The sequence below is a fragment of the Gobio gobio genome, assembly GCF_949357685.1.
Source record: "Gobio gobio genome assembly, chromosome: 21".
Lineage (NCBI taxonomy): Eukaryota > Metazoa > Chordata > Actinopteri > Cypriniformes > Gobionidae > Gobio > Gobio gobio.
In genome coordinates, this window is record NC_137117.1 from 4905263 (window position 1) to 4922517 (window position 17255).

Here is a 17255-nt window from a genome sequence, read left to right on the forward strand (position 1 = left end):
CCCCCCCCAAGTCGGCCTTGGCAACCGCGGCCCTACAGCAACGGCGTTCCTCAGCCACAGCAGTGGCGCTACAGGCGCAACTCGCTGGACGGCTCCACCATGGGTTACTACACCAACGGGCCCCACCCTAAAAACGGCGCACGCTATCGGCAACAGTCGCCGGGGCCTTGTGTTCGTGGGGAGGGGGCGTATGTCAATCATCACCGGCCCCCTCCCCAGACCTACCAGACTCTACCACACACACTCACCGATCAGCCGCACGGCAAACACCAAAAACCGCAGGGCTACATCACCCCCCCACGCATGAGGCGGCAGTACAGCGCCCCCGACCTGAAGAGCAAAGAGACGCCCGTCTGACCTGATGATGTCACGTGTCGTTATGATGGGATAGCCCACAGTCATGTAGTCAGACTATCTGTAGAACGAGTCTATAACCGCCCACTTCACGACCAGTGTTGGGGGAAACACTTTACAAGTAACTAGAGTTACGTAATAATATTACACTTTCCAAGTAACTAGTAAAGTAACGCATTACTTTTTAAATTTACAACAAGTTACTTTTTCACATTCATTTGACTGAGAAAAATAAGTGCAGAGGTGTGTGTGTGTGTGTGTGTGTGTGTGTGTGAACGTGAGGGTTATTGTAGTTCTAGACTAAATGTGAGCATTTATTCATCTCACTTGCACAATAAAGATTCTGTACTCCTCAAAATGAATAAAATCAGTCAAATGCAAACCTCCAATAATTAAATGTTAAATAAAACAACTATTTTTATGCATAATCTACCTTTATATTGAATTGACCAATGTCTTGCTGCTGACCTTTGATGATGAAAATGACTAGATTTTTTGTTTTTATTGGTAAAACTTTTTTCTCATGTGTCCTATTCCTCCATTATGCAGAGCTGCGCCCTCTACTGTTCATGAGGGAATCTGCATCTTTACCTCAGCCTGGGGCGCATTATTTACATTTTGGTATGAAGAGGTCTTTACCGTTGCACAAAAATATAACTTTTTTGTTATTGAAAAAAACTAAAACAAGCCCAGCCCAGGTGAGAAAAAGTAACGCAAAAGTAACGTAACATTACTTTTCTTAAAAAGTAACTAAGTAACTCAATTAGTTACTTTTTGAGGGAGTAACGCAATATTGTAATGCATTACTTTTCAAAGTAACTTTCCCCAACACTGATCACGATAACGATAACTATACCGATAAAATATATCGTTCCTACCCAACTGTTGTTCATCCAATCAGATTAGAGCTCTCGTGGTTTTAAGTGCAATATGCATGTGTGGGCGATCCGAGACTCGCCACGTCACTAGTGTGTGTGTGTGTGTGTGTGTGTGTGTGTGTGTGTGTGTGTGTGTGTGTGTGTGTGTGTGTGTGTTCAGTATCACGTACCTCTCCCGGGATTAGTTGTGCATCAGTTGTGTGTGTTTGTATGTTCAGCCTCGATGTGCCTTAACGAGACGCCAATAACCTCAGAGATGCCTCGAGAGAGAGAGAGTGTGTGTGTGTGTGTGTGTGTGTGTGTGTGTGTGTGTGTGTGCGTGTGTGTGTGTGTGTGTGTGTGTGTGTGTGTGTGTGTGTGTGTGTGTGTGTGTGTGTGTGTGAGAGAGATCTGATGGGTCTCTGACTGATTCACAACTCAAACACCTTATGTGTTCATGTAGATGTCGTCCATCACCAGCTCGGATCATTTTAACTTTAACTACTTTTTTTATTTTTCCCCGTTTCCAAACTCCCCATCTTTAGTGGAATAAACTGAGTCCACTGGTATTAGATCCGCCTCTTCTGGACACTTCCAGCTCAAATCATGAGCACTGATGAACACACACACACTTCTGGGACTGGAACGCTTCAGACTAGCAGAGAGAAAGAGATGAGCAGCAGAGAGGAACGCAAGAGAGGGTAGAGCTGGAATGACTGACAGCTGTCAATCACTGATGATGATGATGATCATGATGATGATGAAAGTGATGTTTAGAGTTGAAAGGTCAATGAAAGGGACATGCAAGTCGTGTTTTAGAGTTTTTCGGGATTTTTAAAGTCGCGAGTGAACATGCTGATATTTTAAACTCAGTCAGATGGCAGAAATACTTTTGATATTCATGTGGAATATGATTCCTGTGCCTTTGGGCCACAGACAGTCATTCAATCCCGTTTGACGTTATTTTGAATGGCAGATTTGAATCGGTCCCGCTTGCGTGAGGCTGCAGTGGTGCATCATGCTGGAGATTCCCAGTAGAGATTCCCAATATAGATTCCCACTGGAGATTCCCAATATAGAGTCTCACTGGAGATTCCCAATATAGAGTCTCACTGGAGATTCCCAATATAGAGTCTCACTGGAGATTCCCAATAGAGATTCCCAATGGAGATTCCCAATATAGAGTCTCACTGGAGATTCCCAATAGAGATTCCCAATGGAGATTCCCAATATAGAGTCTCACTGGAGATTCCCAATATAGAGTCTCACTGGAGATTCCCAATATAGAGTCTCACTGGAGATTCCCAATAGAGATTCCCAATGGAGATTCCCAATATAGAGTCTCACTGGAGATTCCCAATAGAGATTCCCAATGGAGATTCCCAATATAGAGTCTCACTGGAGATTCCCAATATAGAGTCTCACTGGAGATTCCCAATATAGAGTCTCACTGGAGATTCCCAATAGAGATTCCCAATGGAGATTCCCAATATAGAGTCTCACTGGAGATTCCCAATATAGTCTCACTGGAGATTCCCAATATAGTCTCACTGGAGATTCCCAATATAGAGTCTCACTGGAGATTCCCAATATAGTCTCACTGGAGATTCCCAATATAGAGTCTCACTGGAGATTCCCACTGGAGAGTCTCACTGGAGATTCCCAATAGAGATTCCCAATGGAGATTCCCAATATAGTCTCACTGGAGATTCCCACTGGAGCGTCTCAGTGGAGATTCCCAATATAGAGTCTCACTGGAGATTCCCACTGGAGCGTCTCAGTGGAGATTCCCAATATAGAGTCTCACTGGAGATTCCCAATATAGAGTCTCACTGGAGATTCCCAATATAGAGTCTCACTGGAGATTCCCACTGGAGAGTCTCACTAGAGATTCCCAATATAGTCTCACTGGAGATTCCCACTGGAGAGTCTCACTAGAGATTCCCAATATAGTCTCACTGGAGATTCCCAATAAAGAGTCTTACTGGAGCGTCTCACTGGAAATTCTCACTGGAGATTCCCAGTAGAGATTCCCACTGTAGAGTCTCACTGGAGATTCCCAATAGAGATTCCCACTGGGTATTCCCCATATATATTCCCACTGTAGAGTCTCACTGGAGATTCCCAATATAGAGTCTCACTGGAGATTCCCACTGTAGAGTCTCACTGGAGATTCCCAATATAGAGTCTCACTGGAGATTCCCAATATAGAGTCTCACTGGAGATTCCCAATATAGAGTCTCACTGGAGATTCCCAATATAGAGTCTCACTGGAGATTCCCAATATAGAGTCTCACTGGAGATTCCCAATATAGAGTCTCACTGGAGATTCCCACTGGAGAGTCTCACTGCAGATTCCCAGTAGAGATTCCCACTGTATCCCGTCAGAGCAAACGAGACACGCGTCTCCTGTTCTTGTGCTCAGTGATGTCACGGTAACCGTGTCGCAGGTGGGCGGGGTTATGGGAGATTACCTTTAGACATGACATCACTCAACCAGCACAGGAGCACTTCTGACCGTGACCTTTAACACTTCAGGACAATCTTCTGATCGTGTCGTGTATGTTTGGATGATGATGATGATGATGATGATGATGATGATGATGTCTCTTATTTACACCGTTTACTGCCGTAATATTTGACGCTAGATTAGCTTCATCATGCCTTCTTTGGTTTGACTATGATTTAATTGATTAATTGACACATGCATTCTTCACTTGTGTGTGTGTGTGTGTGTGTGTGTGTTTTGAGGTTGACGTTCTGCTTCTGATGAACCTCACGTGTCTGTCTCATTGGACACAAGCTTCTGTTTCCGCTCTTCTGTTGCTCTTTCATTTTGGATTTTGAGTTATTTTTGGAGTTTTAAAAATGTCTGTTCAAAAACTGCAAAATGCCATTAAAGGAAAATGTATAGAAACGCATTGGTTCTGGTGTTTTTGTCGTCTGGACCTCTTGAATATCTGACCACAGAAATTATTACAGTAATGAATGAAGGGGAAATATAAGGCGGGGGTTGATCTAAAAACTCATTGCATATGCTCATATATGGAGAGGCGCTTGTGGTTTGTGTTTGACACTGAGGAAGAGAGATAGAGCGGTGAAGACGAAGAAGAGACGCTTCTCTCCATCCACACCAGAGGAAACGCCAGCGCTCAGAGGTACGGACACATTAAACTATCATTTATTCATTATTACTATATATTCTGAAGTGTCACATTTGTGTGGTGTGGTGAAGACAATCACTATTACTACTGTTTTTGTATAAATTAGGCTCTTACAATTAAGATGTCAGCTATAAAATACACACAAACTGTTAATATTTTTGTGCTGTGACATTCTCATCAATTCTCATTCTGGATTTATAATGCGTCCTTGATGAATAGAAATGTTCATCTTTAACCTCTTAACTGTCACCGTCTTTTTTTGATCGCCTTTTTTCATATTATTGGGTAATTATCATAAATTAGGGAGCATTCGAAAGCTTACAAACCGTTTTGAAATTGAACGTTGCGTTACCATGGAAATGGTACTTTAAATTCTTCTAGCGGGCTCCTCCCCCTAGTGGGTGGAGTCATGTTTCATATTACAATAATTTGAACTACAACCCCAAATCAGAAAAAGTTGGGACAGTATGGAAAACGCAAATAAATAAAAAAAGAAGTGATTTCTAACTTTACTTTGACTTGTATTTCATTGCAGACAATATGAACACAAAATATTTCATGTTTTGTCTGGTCAACTTCATGTCATTTGTAAATATGCCTCCTTTCCTGTCATTCAGACCTGCAACACATTTCAAAAAAAGTTAAGCATTTACCACTTTGTAATGTTGCCATTCCTTTTCACAACACTTAAAAGACGTTTAGGGACTGAAGACACCAAGTGATGAAATGTTTCAGGTGTAATTTTGTCTCATTCTTCCTGCAAACAAGTCTTAAGGTGGGCAACAGTACGGGGTCTTCCACACATTCTCTATTGGGGACAGGTCGGGACTGCAGGCAGGCCAGTCAAGTACCCGAACCCTCTTCCTCCACAGCCAGGACTGCAGAATGTGTGCAGAATGTGGTTTTGCATTGTCTTGTTGAAATATGCATGGACGTCCCTGGAAAAGATGTCTTCTTGAAGGCAGCATATTATGCTCCAAAATCTCGATGTACTTTTCAGCATTAATGGTGCCTTCACAGAAGTGCAAGTTACCTTTGCCAAGGGCACTGACACAACCCCATACCATGACAGACCCTGGCTTTTGGACTTGTTGCTGGTAACAGTCTGGATGATCCTTTTCTTCTTTGGTCCGGAGCACACGGCGTCCATTCCTCCCAAAAAATACCTGAAATACTGCTTCATCTGACCACAGTACACGTTTCCACTGTGTGATGGTCCATCCCAGATGCCTCCGAGCCCAGAGAAGTCGACGGCGCTTCTGGACACTGTTAACATAGGGCTTCCTTTTGGTACAGTACAGTTTTAACTGGCATTTGTGGATGTAACTACGTATTGTGGTACTTGACAAAGGTTTGCCAAAGTAGTCCTGAGCCCATGTGGTGATATCGCTTCTAGATGAATGACGATTCTTGATGCAGTGCCGCCTGAGGGATCGGAGATCATGGTTGTTCAGCTTAGGCTTGCGCCCTTGTCCTTTGCGCACTGAAATTCCTCCAGATTCCTTGAATCTTTTAATTATGTTATGCACTGTTGAATGTGAAATATCCAAATCTCTTCCTATCTTTCTTTGAGGAACATTGTTTTTAAACATTTCAATCATTTTCTCACGTATTTGTTGGCAAACTGGCGATCCTCGGCCCATCTTTGCTCCTAAAGGATTAGACCTTTCTTGGATGCTGCTTTTGTACCAAATCATAATTACAATCACCTGCTGACATCACCTGTTTACAAATGACATGAAGTTGACCAGACAAAACATGAAATATTTTGTGTTCATATTGTCTGCAATGAAATACAAGTCAAAGTAAATTTAAAAATCACTTCTTTATTTTATTATTTGCGTTTTCCATACTGTCCCAACTTTTTCTGATTTGGGGTTGTACTTTATAATCAAAATGTTTTCTAATCTTGACAAAACGCATATCGTCGGAAAGGTCTGAGTCTCAAGGGTCCATATTTGGTGACCGTTTTGTGATGGAAGTGATATTTGGACATAAATTTAGGCCCCACTTTATATTAGGTGGCCTTAACTACTATGTACTTACATCAAAAATAAGAACAATGTACTTACTGTGTTCAAATTGTATTGCAAAACACCTTTGCTGATATTGAGGTGGGATACGGGTAGGGTTAGGGACAGGTGTGGTGGTATGGGTAAGTTTAAGGGTAGGGTTAGGGACAGGTGTGGTGTGGGTAAGTTTAAGGTTAGGGTTAGGGACAGGTGTGGTGTGGGTAAGTTTAAGGGTAGGGTGAGGGACAGGTGTGGTGGTATGGGTAAGTTTAAGGGTAGGGATAGGGACAGGTGAGGTGGTATGGGTAAGTTTAAGGGTAGGGTTAGGGACAGGTGTGGTGGTATGGGTAGGTTTAAGGGTAGGGTTAGGGACAGGTGAGGTGGTATGGGTAAGTTTAAGGGTAGGATTAGGGACAAGTGTGGTGGTATGGGTAGGTTTAAGGGAAGGGTTAGGGACAGGTGTGGTGGTGTGGGTAAGTTTAAGGGAAGGGTTAGGGACAGGTGTGGTGGTGTGGGTAAGTTTAAGGGTAGGGTTAGGGACAGGTGTGGTGGTATGGGTAGGTTTAAGGGTAGGGTTAGGGACAGGTGGGGTGGTATGGGTAGGTTTAAGGGTAGGGTTAGGGACAGGTGTGGTGGTATGGGTAAGTTTAAGGGTAAGGGTTAGGGACAGGTGTGGTGGTATGGGTAGGTTTAAGGGTAGGGTTAGGGACAGGTGGGGTGGTATGGGTAAGTTTAAGGGTAGGGTTAGGGACAGGTGTGGCGGTATGGGTAGGTTTAAGGGTAGGGTTAGAGACAGGTGTGGTGGTATGGGTAAGTTTAAGGATAGAGTTAGGGACAGGTGTGGTGGTGTGGGTAAGTTTAAGGGTAGAGTTAGGGACAGGTGTGGTGGTATGGGTAAGTTTAAGGGTAAAGTTAGGGACAGGTGTGGTGGTATGGGTAAGTTTAAGGGTAGGGTTAGGGACAGGTGTGGTGGTGTGGGTAAGTTTAAAAGTAGAGTTAAGGACAGGTGTGGTGGTGTGGGTAAGTTTAAGGCTAGGGTTAGGGACAGGTGTGGTGGTATGGGTAAGTTTAAGGGTAAAGTTAGGGACATGTGTGGTGGTGTGGGTAAGTTTAAGGGTAGAGTTAGGGACAGGTGTGGTGGTGTGGGTAAGTTTAAGGGAAGGGTTAGGGATAGGTGTGGTGGTGTGGGTAAGTTTAAGGGAAGGGTTAGGGACAGGTGTGGTGGTGTGGGTAAGTTTAAGGGTAGGGTTAGGGACAGGTGTGGTGGTGTGGGTAAGTTTAAGGGAAGGGTTAGGGACAGGTGTGGTGGTGTGGGTAAGTTTAAGGGTAAAGTTAGGGACATGTGTGGTGGTGTGGGTAAGTTTAAGGGTAGAGTTAGGGACAGGTGTGGTGGTGTGGGTAAGTTTAAGGGAAGGGTTAGGGACAGGTGTGGTGGTGTGGGTAAGTTTAAGGGTAGGGTTAGGGACAGGTGAGGTGGTATGGTTAAGTTTAAGGGTAGAGTTAGGGACAGGTGTGGTGGTGTGGGTAAGTTTAAGGGTAGGGTTAGGGACAGGTGTGGTGTGGGTAAGTTTAAGGGAAGGGTTAGAGACAGGTGTGGTGTGGGTAAGTTTAAGGGAAGGGTTAGGGACAGGTGTGGTGTGGGTAAGTTTAAGGGAAGGGTTAGGGACAGGTGTGGTGTGGGTAAGTTTAAGGGTAGAGTTAGGGACAGGTGTGGTGGTGTGGGTAAGTTTAAGGGAAGGGTTAGGGACAGGTGTGGTATGGTTAAGTTTAAGGGTAGAGTTAGGGACAGGTGTGGTGGTGTGGGTAAGTTTAAGGGTAGAGTTAGGGACAGGTGTGGTGTGGGTAAGTTTAAGGGAAGGGTTAGGGACAGGTGTGGTGTGGGTAAGTTTAAGCGTAGGGTTCAGTGTAAGGGAAGTGTAATTACAAATGTAACTACAGAAATTAATTACAGATGTAATAACATGCAGGTATTTTTTTTAAATGTAAGTACAATGTAAAGACATGTATGTACACAATAAGTGCATTGTATCAAATTATTAATTAAAATGTTAGTACATAGTAGTTAAGGCCACCTAATATAAAGTGGGTCCGAAATTTACAGGAAAATGCATCAAAAAAATAATCATATGATATCATTTTTGTGATATCAACTTCAAATTTGGCTTTTTGACTTTATAGTAATTTTAGATTAAAACATTTTTGTAAAATAATTACTTTATATAAAATAAAAATATTTATTACAGTATTTTTTATTTACAGTAAATTTAAACTTCCATAACTTTTTCATACTTTCATATTTTTAATTGCTTTCACTTCAGCAATAATCTGCAGAGTGTCTGCTTTAAAACAAGACTATATTCCAAAGCATTCTTGAATTACAGCCCATTTTAATGCATAATGCATTTTCATGTGTATTCTCAAAAAGGGGGGAGACAGTTAAGAGGTTAACCCTCTGGGGCTTATTTTTTTAGGGTCAGAAAAAAATTGCTTCATCGGAATGATCCGAAACTTGGTGACTTTATTGGTACTTGGTATATGAACACACAAATAAATTGGGGACTGGATTTGAAAAATATAAGTGGTCGTAAAAAAAAATTGTCACACTCAGGACCTTTGGGTCAAAAATGACCCCCATAGGAAATGAATGGGAAATTGGCAAAAATATGAAAATACAGAGTTTTTTTGTGCATACAATCTACAAATCAGCCAGGATGAATAGGAAAAATAGGACTCAACAGTGAAGATCTCTAAACGATCAAGAGTGCAAAACAGACAAAAAAACTCACACACACACACACAATTAGCTTTTGGAATGGTACGCGTTAATTTGTGTGCGCGTGTGTTTTTGTGTGTATAAGTGTGTGTGTGTGAGTTTTTTGTCTGTTTTGCACTCTTGATGTTTTAGAGATTCCCCCCTTCACTGTTGAGTCCTTGACTGAAATTTTCTATGGGGGTCTTTTTTGACCCGAAGGTCCTGAGTGTGACTATTTTTTTTTATGACCACTTAGACTTTTCAAATCCTGTCCCCAATTTTTTTTGGTGTTCATATACCAAGTACCAATAAAGTCCCCAAGTTTCGGACCATTCCGTTGAAGCTACGATTTTTAGAATTTTTTTATAAAACGCAAGATCCACTATAGTGGTAAAAATGTGCTATTGCGTGATAAAAATGCTCAATGTGTCCACCGGATGGCACCGATCTCATTTAAAAAATTGCTTTCATGAGGCCTAGGCTTGACTCTAAAATGAAATACAGCCTTAATAAAAAAATTATATATATATAAAAATGTTTTATAATATTCAATGGGAAAAAATGGGTCATAATTTTTGCATAAATATTAATTATAAATCATAAAATGATCTCAAAACACCAAAAAAGAAAAGAAAAAATATTATTGAACAAAAATATATATCATTGATTTGTATCTTAATCCCGCCCTCCGGGTCATTTTTGACCTGAAGGTCCTGAGTGTGACCCATAAATGAAGAACCCCAGAGGGTTAAAAAAAAGAATCCATCTTTTTTTCATGTTACATCAATGTCACAGAACAAATAGTGCCTGTGAGATTGCACTGAGTATGCCTTGGTTTCTTCCAGTCTTCATCATGCGACGCTTCATCTTCCTCATGATGCAGTGCTGCGTGGTCCTGAGCGCCAGCTGTCCGAGCGACAGGAACCAGGACCACCGGCCCCGCGTGAGCTGTGTGGCTCAGAGCCTGACGGCTGTCCCCGACGGGATCAAGCCAGACACGCAGGTTCTGGTCCTCACAGGAAACCACTTCAGTTCTCTGTCCTGGTCCTCGTACTCTGGATTCCCACAGCTGCACGAGCTGGACCTGAGCCACAATCTCATCACCACGCTGGAACCACCAGGTGAGCAGAAGCACCGCAGACACCTCGCTTGAGTCTCAGAGCCCAGAATATCTCAACCGTGTTTCTTTCAGGTCCAGTGATGGAGAACCTGAGCGTGTTGCGTTTGTCTGGGAACAGGTTAACTGGTTTGGGAGGACTGGTGTTCCGCCACACTCCCAACCTGATGCAGATCTTCTTGGACGGCAACCTGATCCGTTCCCTTCATGACCACACCTTCGGCAAGCTGCCCCGACTGGAGGTCATTAACCTGTCTCAGAATAAGCTTCCTGCCCTGCCTCCTCACCTCCTGGAGCGAGTGTCTTCCAACAGCCTGAAGACGTTTGATCTGGAGAATAATAGCATCTCGCTGATGCCCGATGGGTTCTTCTCGTCCAAGCCCGAGTTACCTTACGTTTACCTGTCCCACAATCCCTGGCTCTGCAGCTGCTCTGTAGGCTACCTCCACTCCTACCTGAACGACCAGGAACACAACGTCTACAAGCACGATGAACTAAACGGCTTCGTTCCCGGCGCAGACAGCGTTGTGTGTTCTGGACCGCCTCACCTATTCCAGCGGGTCATCGTTGAACTGGAGGATAATGACTTCTGCCCACCGGATCCACCCCTCTACCCCAGCGGAGACCAGGATTTCAAACCAATCTCAGTGAAGCCAAATTCCATCCCTCAAACGACCAATGCTTCACACACTTCCACCAAATCAGATCAGTACCCCTCCAGCACAATGATCACAGTCCAGACCAAACAACCAACCACTGGACCCACTACTGCCCGATCCCAAGACCCAAGTACTCCCCAACTTGATCAGTACCCCTCCAGCACAATGATCATGGTCCAGACCAAACCACCAACCACTGGACCCACTACTGCCCGATCCCAAGACCCAAGTACACCCCAACTTTATCAGTACCCCTCCAGCACAATGATCATGGTCCAGACCAAACCACCAACCACTGCCCGATCTCAAGACCCAAGTACTCCCCAACTTGATCAGTACCCCTCCAGCACAATGATCATGGTCCAGACCAAACCACCAACCACTGGACCCACTACTGCCCGATCCCAAGACCCAAGTACTCCCCAACTTTATCAGTACCCCTCCAGCACAATGATCATGGTCCAGACCAAACCACCAACCACTGGACCCACTACTGCCCGATCCCAAGACCCAAGTACTCCCCAACTTGATCAGTACCCCTCCAGCAAAATGATCACGGTCCAGACCAAACCACCAACCATTGGACCCTTAACTAGCGGAGATACCACCCGACCTGAACCGCACACCTCCTGCACAATGATCACGGTCCAGACCAAACCACCAACCACTGGACCCACTACTGCCCAATCCCAACGCCCAAGTACTCCCCAACTGGATCCGGACCCTTCCAAGACAACTGTCAGGGTCCAGACCAAACCACCAACCACTGGACCCACTACTGCCCAATCCCAACGCCCAAGTACTCCCCAACTGGATCTGCACCCTTCCAAGACAACTGTCAGGGTCCAGACCAAACCACCAACCATTGGACCCTTAACTAGCGGAGATACCACCCGACCTGAACCGCACACCTCCAGGACAACGGTCCGGGTCCAGACCAAACGGATCATTCCCCCAACCAGTGTGGCTCTGCACAGGCCAGATGCTCGGGATGCGGGGAGAAGGATGCTGCCCTGGTGCTGGTGGTTATTTGCTGGCTTTGTGTTGCTGTGTGTGCTGTCCGCTCTCACGTCCTGTTTTCTGTGTCTCTGGCTCCTGAGAATCTACCTTACCATCTACCATCGGCTCAAGCATCACGGCTCGGCTCGCTCCGGGGTCATCCTACGGGCGTACAGAAGCACTGAAGATTCACAGGGGAGGGAGAATGAGGGTGAGAGCGTGAGCTTTTTAGCCCTAGAACAGCTCAAAGACACTCGAGCCGTATTCCGAAGCGTTCTCTTCATCAACCAGAGGGAAGAGCAACACGGAGGGAGGGAGACTAACGGGAGAGATGTGTCTTCTAAAATAGAGCTGGTCTCTGTAGATAAGGAAGGAGAGCAAGCGATGAGCGGGGAAGTGTTCAGGAAGACGCTGTACAGGGTGATTAGCCCAGAAGAGGAAGCAGATGGATGGAGAGAGGGAACGACCGCTCGCTACAGACTGATCCTGAGGGAGGAGAGAGGACGACAGCCAGAGATGCAGTGGGTGGTCGGGGAGTGGGAGCTGGGGGATGAGGGCGTGGCCTCTCAGAGGTTCTGCTCTCTGATTGGCCAGCCCTCCACCGTCACTCTGGAGTGAACCGCCATTGGACATTGGCTTGGAATCAACAATCAATATTTGAGCAAATTATCAATTGTCATGTTTTATTTGTGAAGCAATAATGCAGCTACAGAAAAATAAACGTAAACACTGGCAGATACATGTTCTTGTTTTTAGTGAGAAGACACTTAATTTTGATCATTCTTACAGAAAGCAGTCAGACATTTCTCTCCTCCAGTAAATGAGTCTTGATTTAAGAGTGTTTAGATATTTGTGTTGGAAAACAGACAGAAAAACTGAGGAAGTCGTCACCATGGGCGTCACTAGGCCCTTTTTAGGCCCCCCAAACTTCTGTCCAGCCCCCCTAAAAAAATGTGTGATTAACCTTAATAACATATGAAACTGGCGGGAGGCTTCGGCTTCGTCCCATCTCTTAATCAGTGTGTTCTTCAATCCGTCAGAAGCAGAGGTGTGTGTGTTGATCTGAGCTCTCATTGGTCTGTCACAGCTCGTCAATGTCAACATATTTGAGGAAACCAATCAGATTGGCGGGCTTTATGTTCACAGAAGCTGCTGAGGGCGAATATTAGCAGCGCGACTCGACGTCAAGTGCAGCTAAACTAAACATTTCATATTTGACAGCAGCTTCTGTAAGTCACAAATGTTAAACAAATGATAAATACTCAGGCAAATTTATAAACTTGTCTAATCTGCCACTGACATGGTTTTCATTATTGTTATTGTTATCAATTTTTTTGGCGTTCAGAACATCTTAAAATGCACATTTTCTCGGGGGAGCCCCTGAACCCCCTAACTACCTCACATGTGGGATCTCAGTGATTATAAACCTGCCTACATTGTATGTTTATGGGATGTAGAATATGCTCATGCAGAATAAGGCGTTAACATTTGCTTAAGTAATAATAAACAGCCAATATCCTAATGTGCATACTAATAAGATACTAGTTAATAGTGAGAATTGGACCCTAAAATAAAGTCTTACTTTTTTTTTTTTCATATCCTCACTGAGGCTGAGCCCCCCTAAATTTAACATCCTAGAATCACCCCTGATCGTCACTTTCATTTATATCGCGCATTTTACAATACAGATTGTTTCAAAGCAGCTTTACAGTGTTAACAGGAGATTGTTTTGGCTGTACTTCAGCTCTAGAATAACGTTATCCAGCTAAAGTAAGTGTTGACAGAACTGGGCTAATATGGTCACACTTCCTGGTTCTAGTAAGAACTGGAGCTGCTGCGTTTTGGACCAGCTGGAGTTTATTTATTAGGCGAGCAGGGCAACCACCCAGTAGAGCATTACAATAATCTACAGCTCATCAACGACTCAACTCACTGTCACTGAGAGCATGAGCCGTAGTGTAGAGATATTAAGATGGTAGAAACGTGCAGTGAGAGGAAAGCGCTTCTGCAGAATAAAACCGCAAACTAACGTGAATATGATGTCATTGACAGGCCACGCCCCCACACGTTCATCAAATATGAGACACTCTACTGAAGATGATACACAGCCCATGTCATTGGTCAGTCAAACTGATAGTCCCGCCCCCAAATGCTTCTCAATAGCATAATCTTAAATGTAAAAAAGGAAAACTCTGAAACATTTGTGATCTTTGAATAAGTGACACAGCGAACCGTTGGAAAGAGGAAGTCATGTTTATTGTAACTCTTTGAGCCGAACAGCTGCAGGTTCTCCCGGATTCAGACGGTGGAAAACTGCGGGAGCTGGTTCCCGAGGATGACCTGTCGCTCCACGCCCTGCTCAGAGATGACCGCCAGTCTGACCACTCCTCCACTGGAGCCGTCTCGCTCCATGGCCAGAGTCAGCGCTACACACACACACACACACACATTAATGCTTTGAAAACTCTTCTGCTCACCAAGGCAGCAAATATCATGAAATATTACTTTTTTTTTATTGTGCGAGTGAATGAGTCTGTGTGTGAGAGAGTGAGCGTGTGTGAGTGAATGAGTGTGTGTGAGTGAATGAGTGTGTGTGTGTGTGTGTGTGAGTGAGTATGCGTGTGTGTGAGTGAGTGTATGCGTGTGTGTGTGTGAATGCGAGCGTGTGTGAGAGTGTGAGCGTGAGTGAATGCGTGTGTGAGTGAATGCGAGTGTGTGTGTGTGTATACGTGTGTGTGTGGGTGAATGCGAGCTCGTGTGAGTGAATGTGTGTATGCGTGTGTGTGTGTGAATGCGAGTGTGTGTGAATGCAAGGTCGTGTGAGTGAATGCGAGTGTGTGTGTGTGTGTGTGTATGCGTGCGAATGCTAGCGTGCTTGTGTGTGTGTGTGTGATTGCTTGTGTGTGAGTGAATGCGAGGGTGTGATTGCTTGTGTGTGAGTGAATACGAGTGTGTGTGTGTGTGTGTGTGATTGCTTGTGTGTGAGTGAATACGTGTGTGTGTGTGTATGCGTGCGAATGCTAGCGTGCTTGTGTGTGTGAATGAGAGCATGTGTGTGTGAGAATGCATGTGTGTGTTTGAATGCGAGCCTGTGTGCATGCGTGTGTGTGTGTGTAAGCGTGTTTGTAAGTGTATGTGAGTGTGTGTCTGACCTCCTGCAGTGAATTTGAGACACTCCTCTTTGCTCATTCCGGTTTTGTAGTTTGAATCCACATATCCGTAGATGTAGCTGCTGCCAGATCCCCCGACTGACACCGGCTGCCTGGTCATCATCCCTCCAACCGGCACGGTGTACACCTGAACACACACACAGAGATGAACACACACTCCTCCTCCTCCTCCACCTCCTGCTGTGAGTGTGCTCCTGCTGAAGCTGTACCTGTCCGCCCCTCCGCTTGTCCCAGCCGGCCACGATGATGCCGGCCATCAGCTCCTCTCTGTACCTGTAGCACATGTCCCGGAACAGGCTGGCCGCCGTCTGGACCAGAGGAGCCTCGTCCAGCTCGATGCTGCGGAGGAAGCGTTCAGAGGGTCATGAGCGGCTGGGCTCTGAGCACACCTGTGCAGGTGAAGAGCTGTACCTGTGGAAGCCCAGCTGGTAGGTGACCGCCTCCGCGATGGCCTGCGTGTCGGCCGCTGAGCCCGAGCGGCAGCAGAAGATCCGCTCGTGGATGGGCGTCAGTTTATCCGTCACGCGGTTGGCGATGTAAGCGCTGCACAGATCACATGATCACCACCTCAACTCATCACCAGTCTCACACACACACACACACACACACACACACTCTCTCTCTTACCCAGTGGTCGTGCGGGAGTCAGCGCCCATCACAACTCCACCATCGAACTCCACTGCCATGATGGTGGTCTGAACACATGATCACATCAGCCGTCAGGGTTACTCTCTCACACACACACACACACACACACACACACACACACACACACACAGTAATATCTTACAATATCTCAGGGTCGCTGTGGTGTCACGTTTATAAAAGCTTCTTAATTTAACTAGGTCTAATCTAAACCAGGCCTAAGACATTACTTTAACATTAATAACAGAAAAATAAGAATTATTTAATTTTATCATCAATATTAATTATTCTAATTTATGCAATTACAATTTAAAATTAATTTATTTTTGAAAATATTAAATCAAACTATTTGAAACTGATTAATTTAATTAATAAAATAATATATTAAATACATGTCAAAGTTTAATTAAATACTTAACTTACATTATTAAAGTAATTTATTTACAATTAATTTAACTTTCAAAATATAAAGTGTAACTATTTAAATTTATTTAATTAAAAACAATTAGAAATTAAATTAACTATTTAACACTATATAATTAAAAATATCTAATATTTTAAATATTGAATTAAACTTTTTTAAATTATTTAATCTAATTAATTACAATTATTTATATTAAAAACTTGCATTAAAATATTTGAAATCGTTTAATTTATTTGAAAATATTTAATTGTTTATTTAAATAATTTAATTTTATTTACAATTAAAATGTTTTAAATAAATACATTTTAAAATTATTTAACTGAAAATATGACATTATTAAAAAATATTATTTTAAAATTAAAGCATTTGAAATTAACTTTATTTAAAAAAAATATTTTTAAAATATTAAATTAAACTTTAAAAAAAAAATGTCAATACATTTAAAATGATTTAATTTAATTAAACTATTGACATTTCGTTTTTAAATTAATTATTTTAAAGTAAAATTAATAAATATATTAATTAAAATACAGCTTATTAAATAAAATTCATTATAAAATTAAGATATTACTGAAACATGTTTTTGTTTCTATAAAATGACAATTTATTCGTTCATTAAGCAGAGATGAAGATCTGCTCGTACAGTTTTGTTTAATCTATAAATCGAGTATAACAATAAAAGTTATGTTCATCATATTAGCAGCTTGCTTATTAATTAAACTATTTACTCTAAATCAAACGTGTATGTCTATATCAAAGCAGACTCACAGTAATAAGCAGGAAAAACCACACAGAATAAACGTCATCAAATATGAGAGTAATTCATATTTCAGGTCAGTGTTATTGTACAGCGCGACTCGCTCAGTTCTGCTGCATCATTGACTGAGTTTCCTCCGTCTTTATCCCAATAAACGCGTTTCTCCACACCATAACTACACTCACTGAGATTATTATGATCATTATGACTACTACTCACCCCTGTGCTGACTTCCCTCTGCGTCCAGTCAGGACATAAATCATTATAATTATTAAAAGATTGAACATTAGCTGGAAACTGCAGTGCCGCCGCCATTTTGTGAACAACGTTACTGAAGGACCCCGT

General features: G+C 43.3%; 3 protein-coding genes and 1 long non-coding RNA gene across 4 annotated transcripts in view; 3 read left to right on the plus strand and 1 right to left on the minus strand.

Moving 5' to 3' along the window:
* LOC307118012 (kinesin-like protein KIF1C) overlaps positions 1 to 1395 on the plus strand; it is a gene marked incomplete at its 5' end in the record, with an annotated part of 42495 nt that extends 41100 nt beyond the window's left edge. The window contains one exon of the mRNA XM_079803305.1: positions 1 to 1395. This exon is cut by the window's left edge and continues 450 nt beyond it. Within this exon, the coding sequence (XP_079659431.1) occupies positions 1 to 357 (357 nt within the window). The 3' untranslated portion in view covers positions 358 to 1395.
* Positions 1396 to 1507: 112 nt separating this feature from the next.
* On the plus strand, positions 1508 to 4131 carry LOC307117692. Its single transcript, XR_013815464.1, has 3 exons — positions 1508 to 2731; positions 3011 to 3290; positions 3527 to 4131. It is a non-coding gene; the product is annotated as an uncharacterized lncRNA (long non-coding RNA).
* A 158-nt stretch (positions 4132 to 4289) lies between these two features.
* On the plus strand, positions 4290 to 12668 carry gp1ba (glycoprotein Ib platelet subunit alpha). Its single transcript, XM_079802682.1, has 3 exons — positions 4290 to 4369; positions 9985 to 10260; positions 10332 to 12668. Exons 2-3 carry the CDS (start codon positions 9993 to 9995, stop codon positions 12530 to 12532), a joined length of 2469 nt encoding a protein of 822 aa, XP_079658808.1. The 5' UTR covers positions 4290 to 4369; positions 9985 to 9992; the 3' UTR covers positions 12533 to 12668.
* On the minus strand, positions 12574 to 17252 carry psmb6 (proteasome 20S subunit beta 6). The gene is made up of 6 exons (XM_079802683.1): positions 17130 to 17252; positions 15712 to 15779; positions 15496 to 15627; positions 15294 to 15423; positions 15067 to 15211; positions 12574 to 14340 (listed from the first exon to the last, which is right to left on the minus strand). The coding sequence occupies exons 1-6, from the start codon at positions 17223 to 17225 to the stop codon at positions 14213 to 14215; spliced, it is 699 nt and encodes a 232-aa protein (XP_079658809.1). The 5' UTR covers positions 17226 to 17252; the 3' UTR covers positions 12574 to 14212.
* Positions 17253 to 17255: the final 3 nt, after the last annotated feature.

Excerpts from the sequence above, each read along its gene's own strand:
- gp1ba (XM_079802682.1), top strand. The coding sequence starts at position 9,993 with ATGCGACGCTTCATCTTCCTCATGATGCAGTGCTGCGTGGTCCTGAGC. Across the intron at positions 10,261-10,331 it reads CACCACGCTGGAACCACCAG|GTCCAGTGATGGAGAACCTG; the intron begins GTGAGCAGAAGC and ends TGTTTCTTTCAG.
- psmb6 (XM_079802683.1), bottom strand. The coding sequence starts at position 17,225 with ATGGCGGCGGCACTGCAGTTTCCAGCTAATGTTCAATCTTTTAATAAT. Across the intron at positions 15,780-17,129 it reads AGAGGGAAGTCAGCACAGGG|ACCACCATCATGGCAGTGGA; the intron begins GTGAGTAGTAGT and ends TCATGTGTTCAG. Across the intron at positions 15,212-15,293 it reads ACAAGCGGAGGGGCGGACAG|GTGTACACCGTGCCGGTTGG; the intron begins GTACAGCTTCAG and ends GTGTGTGTTCAG.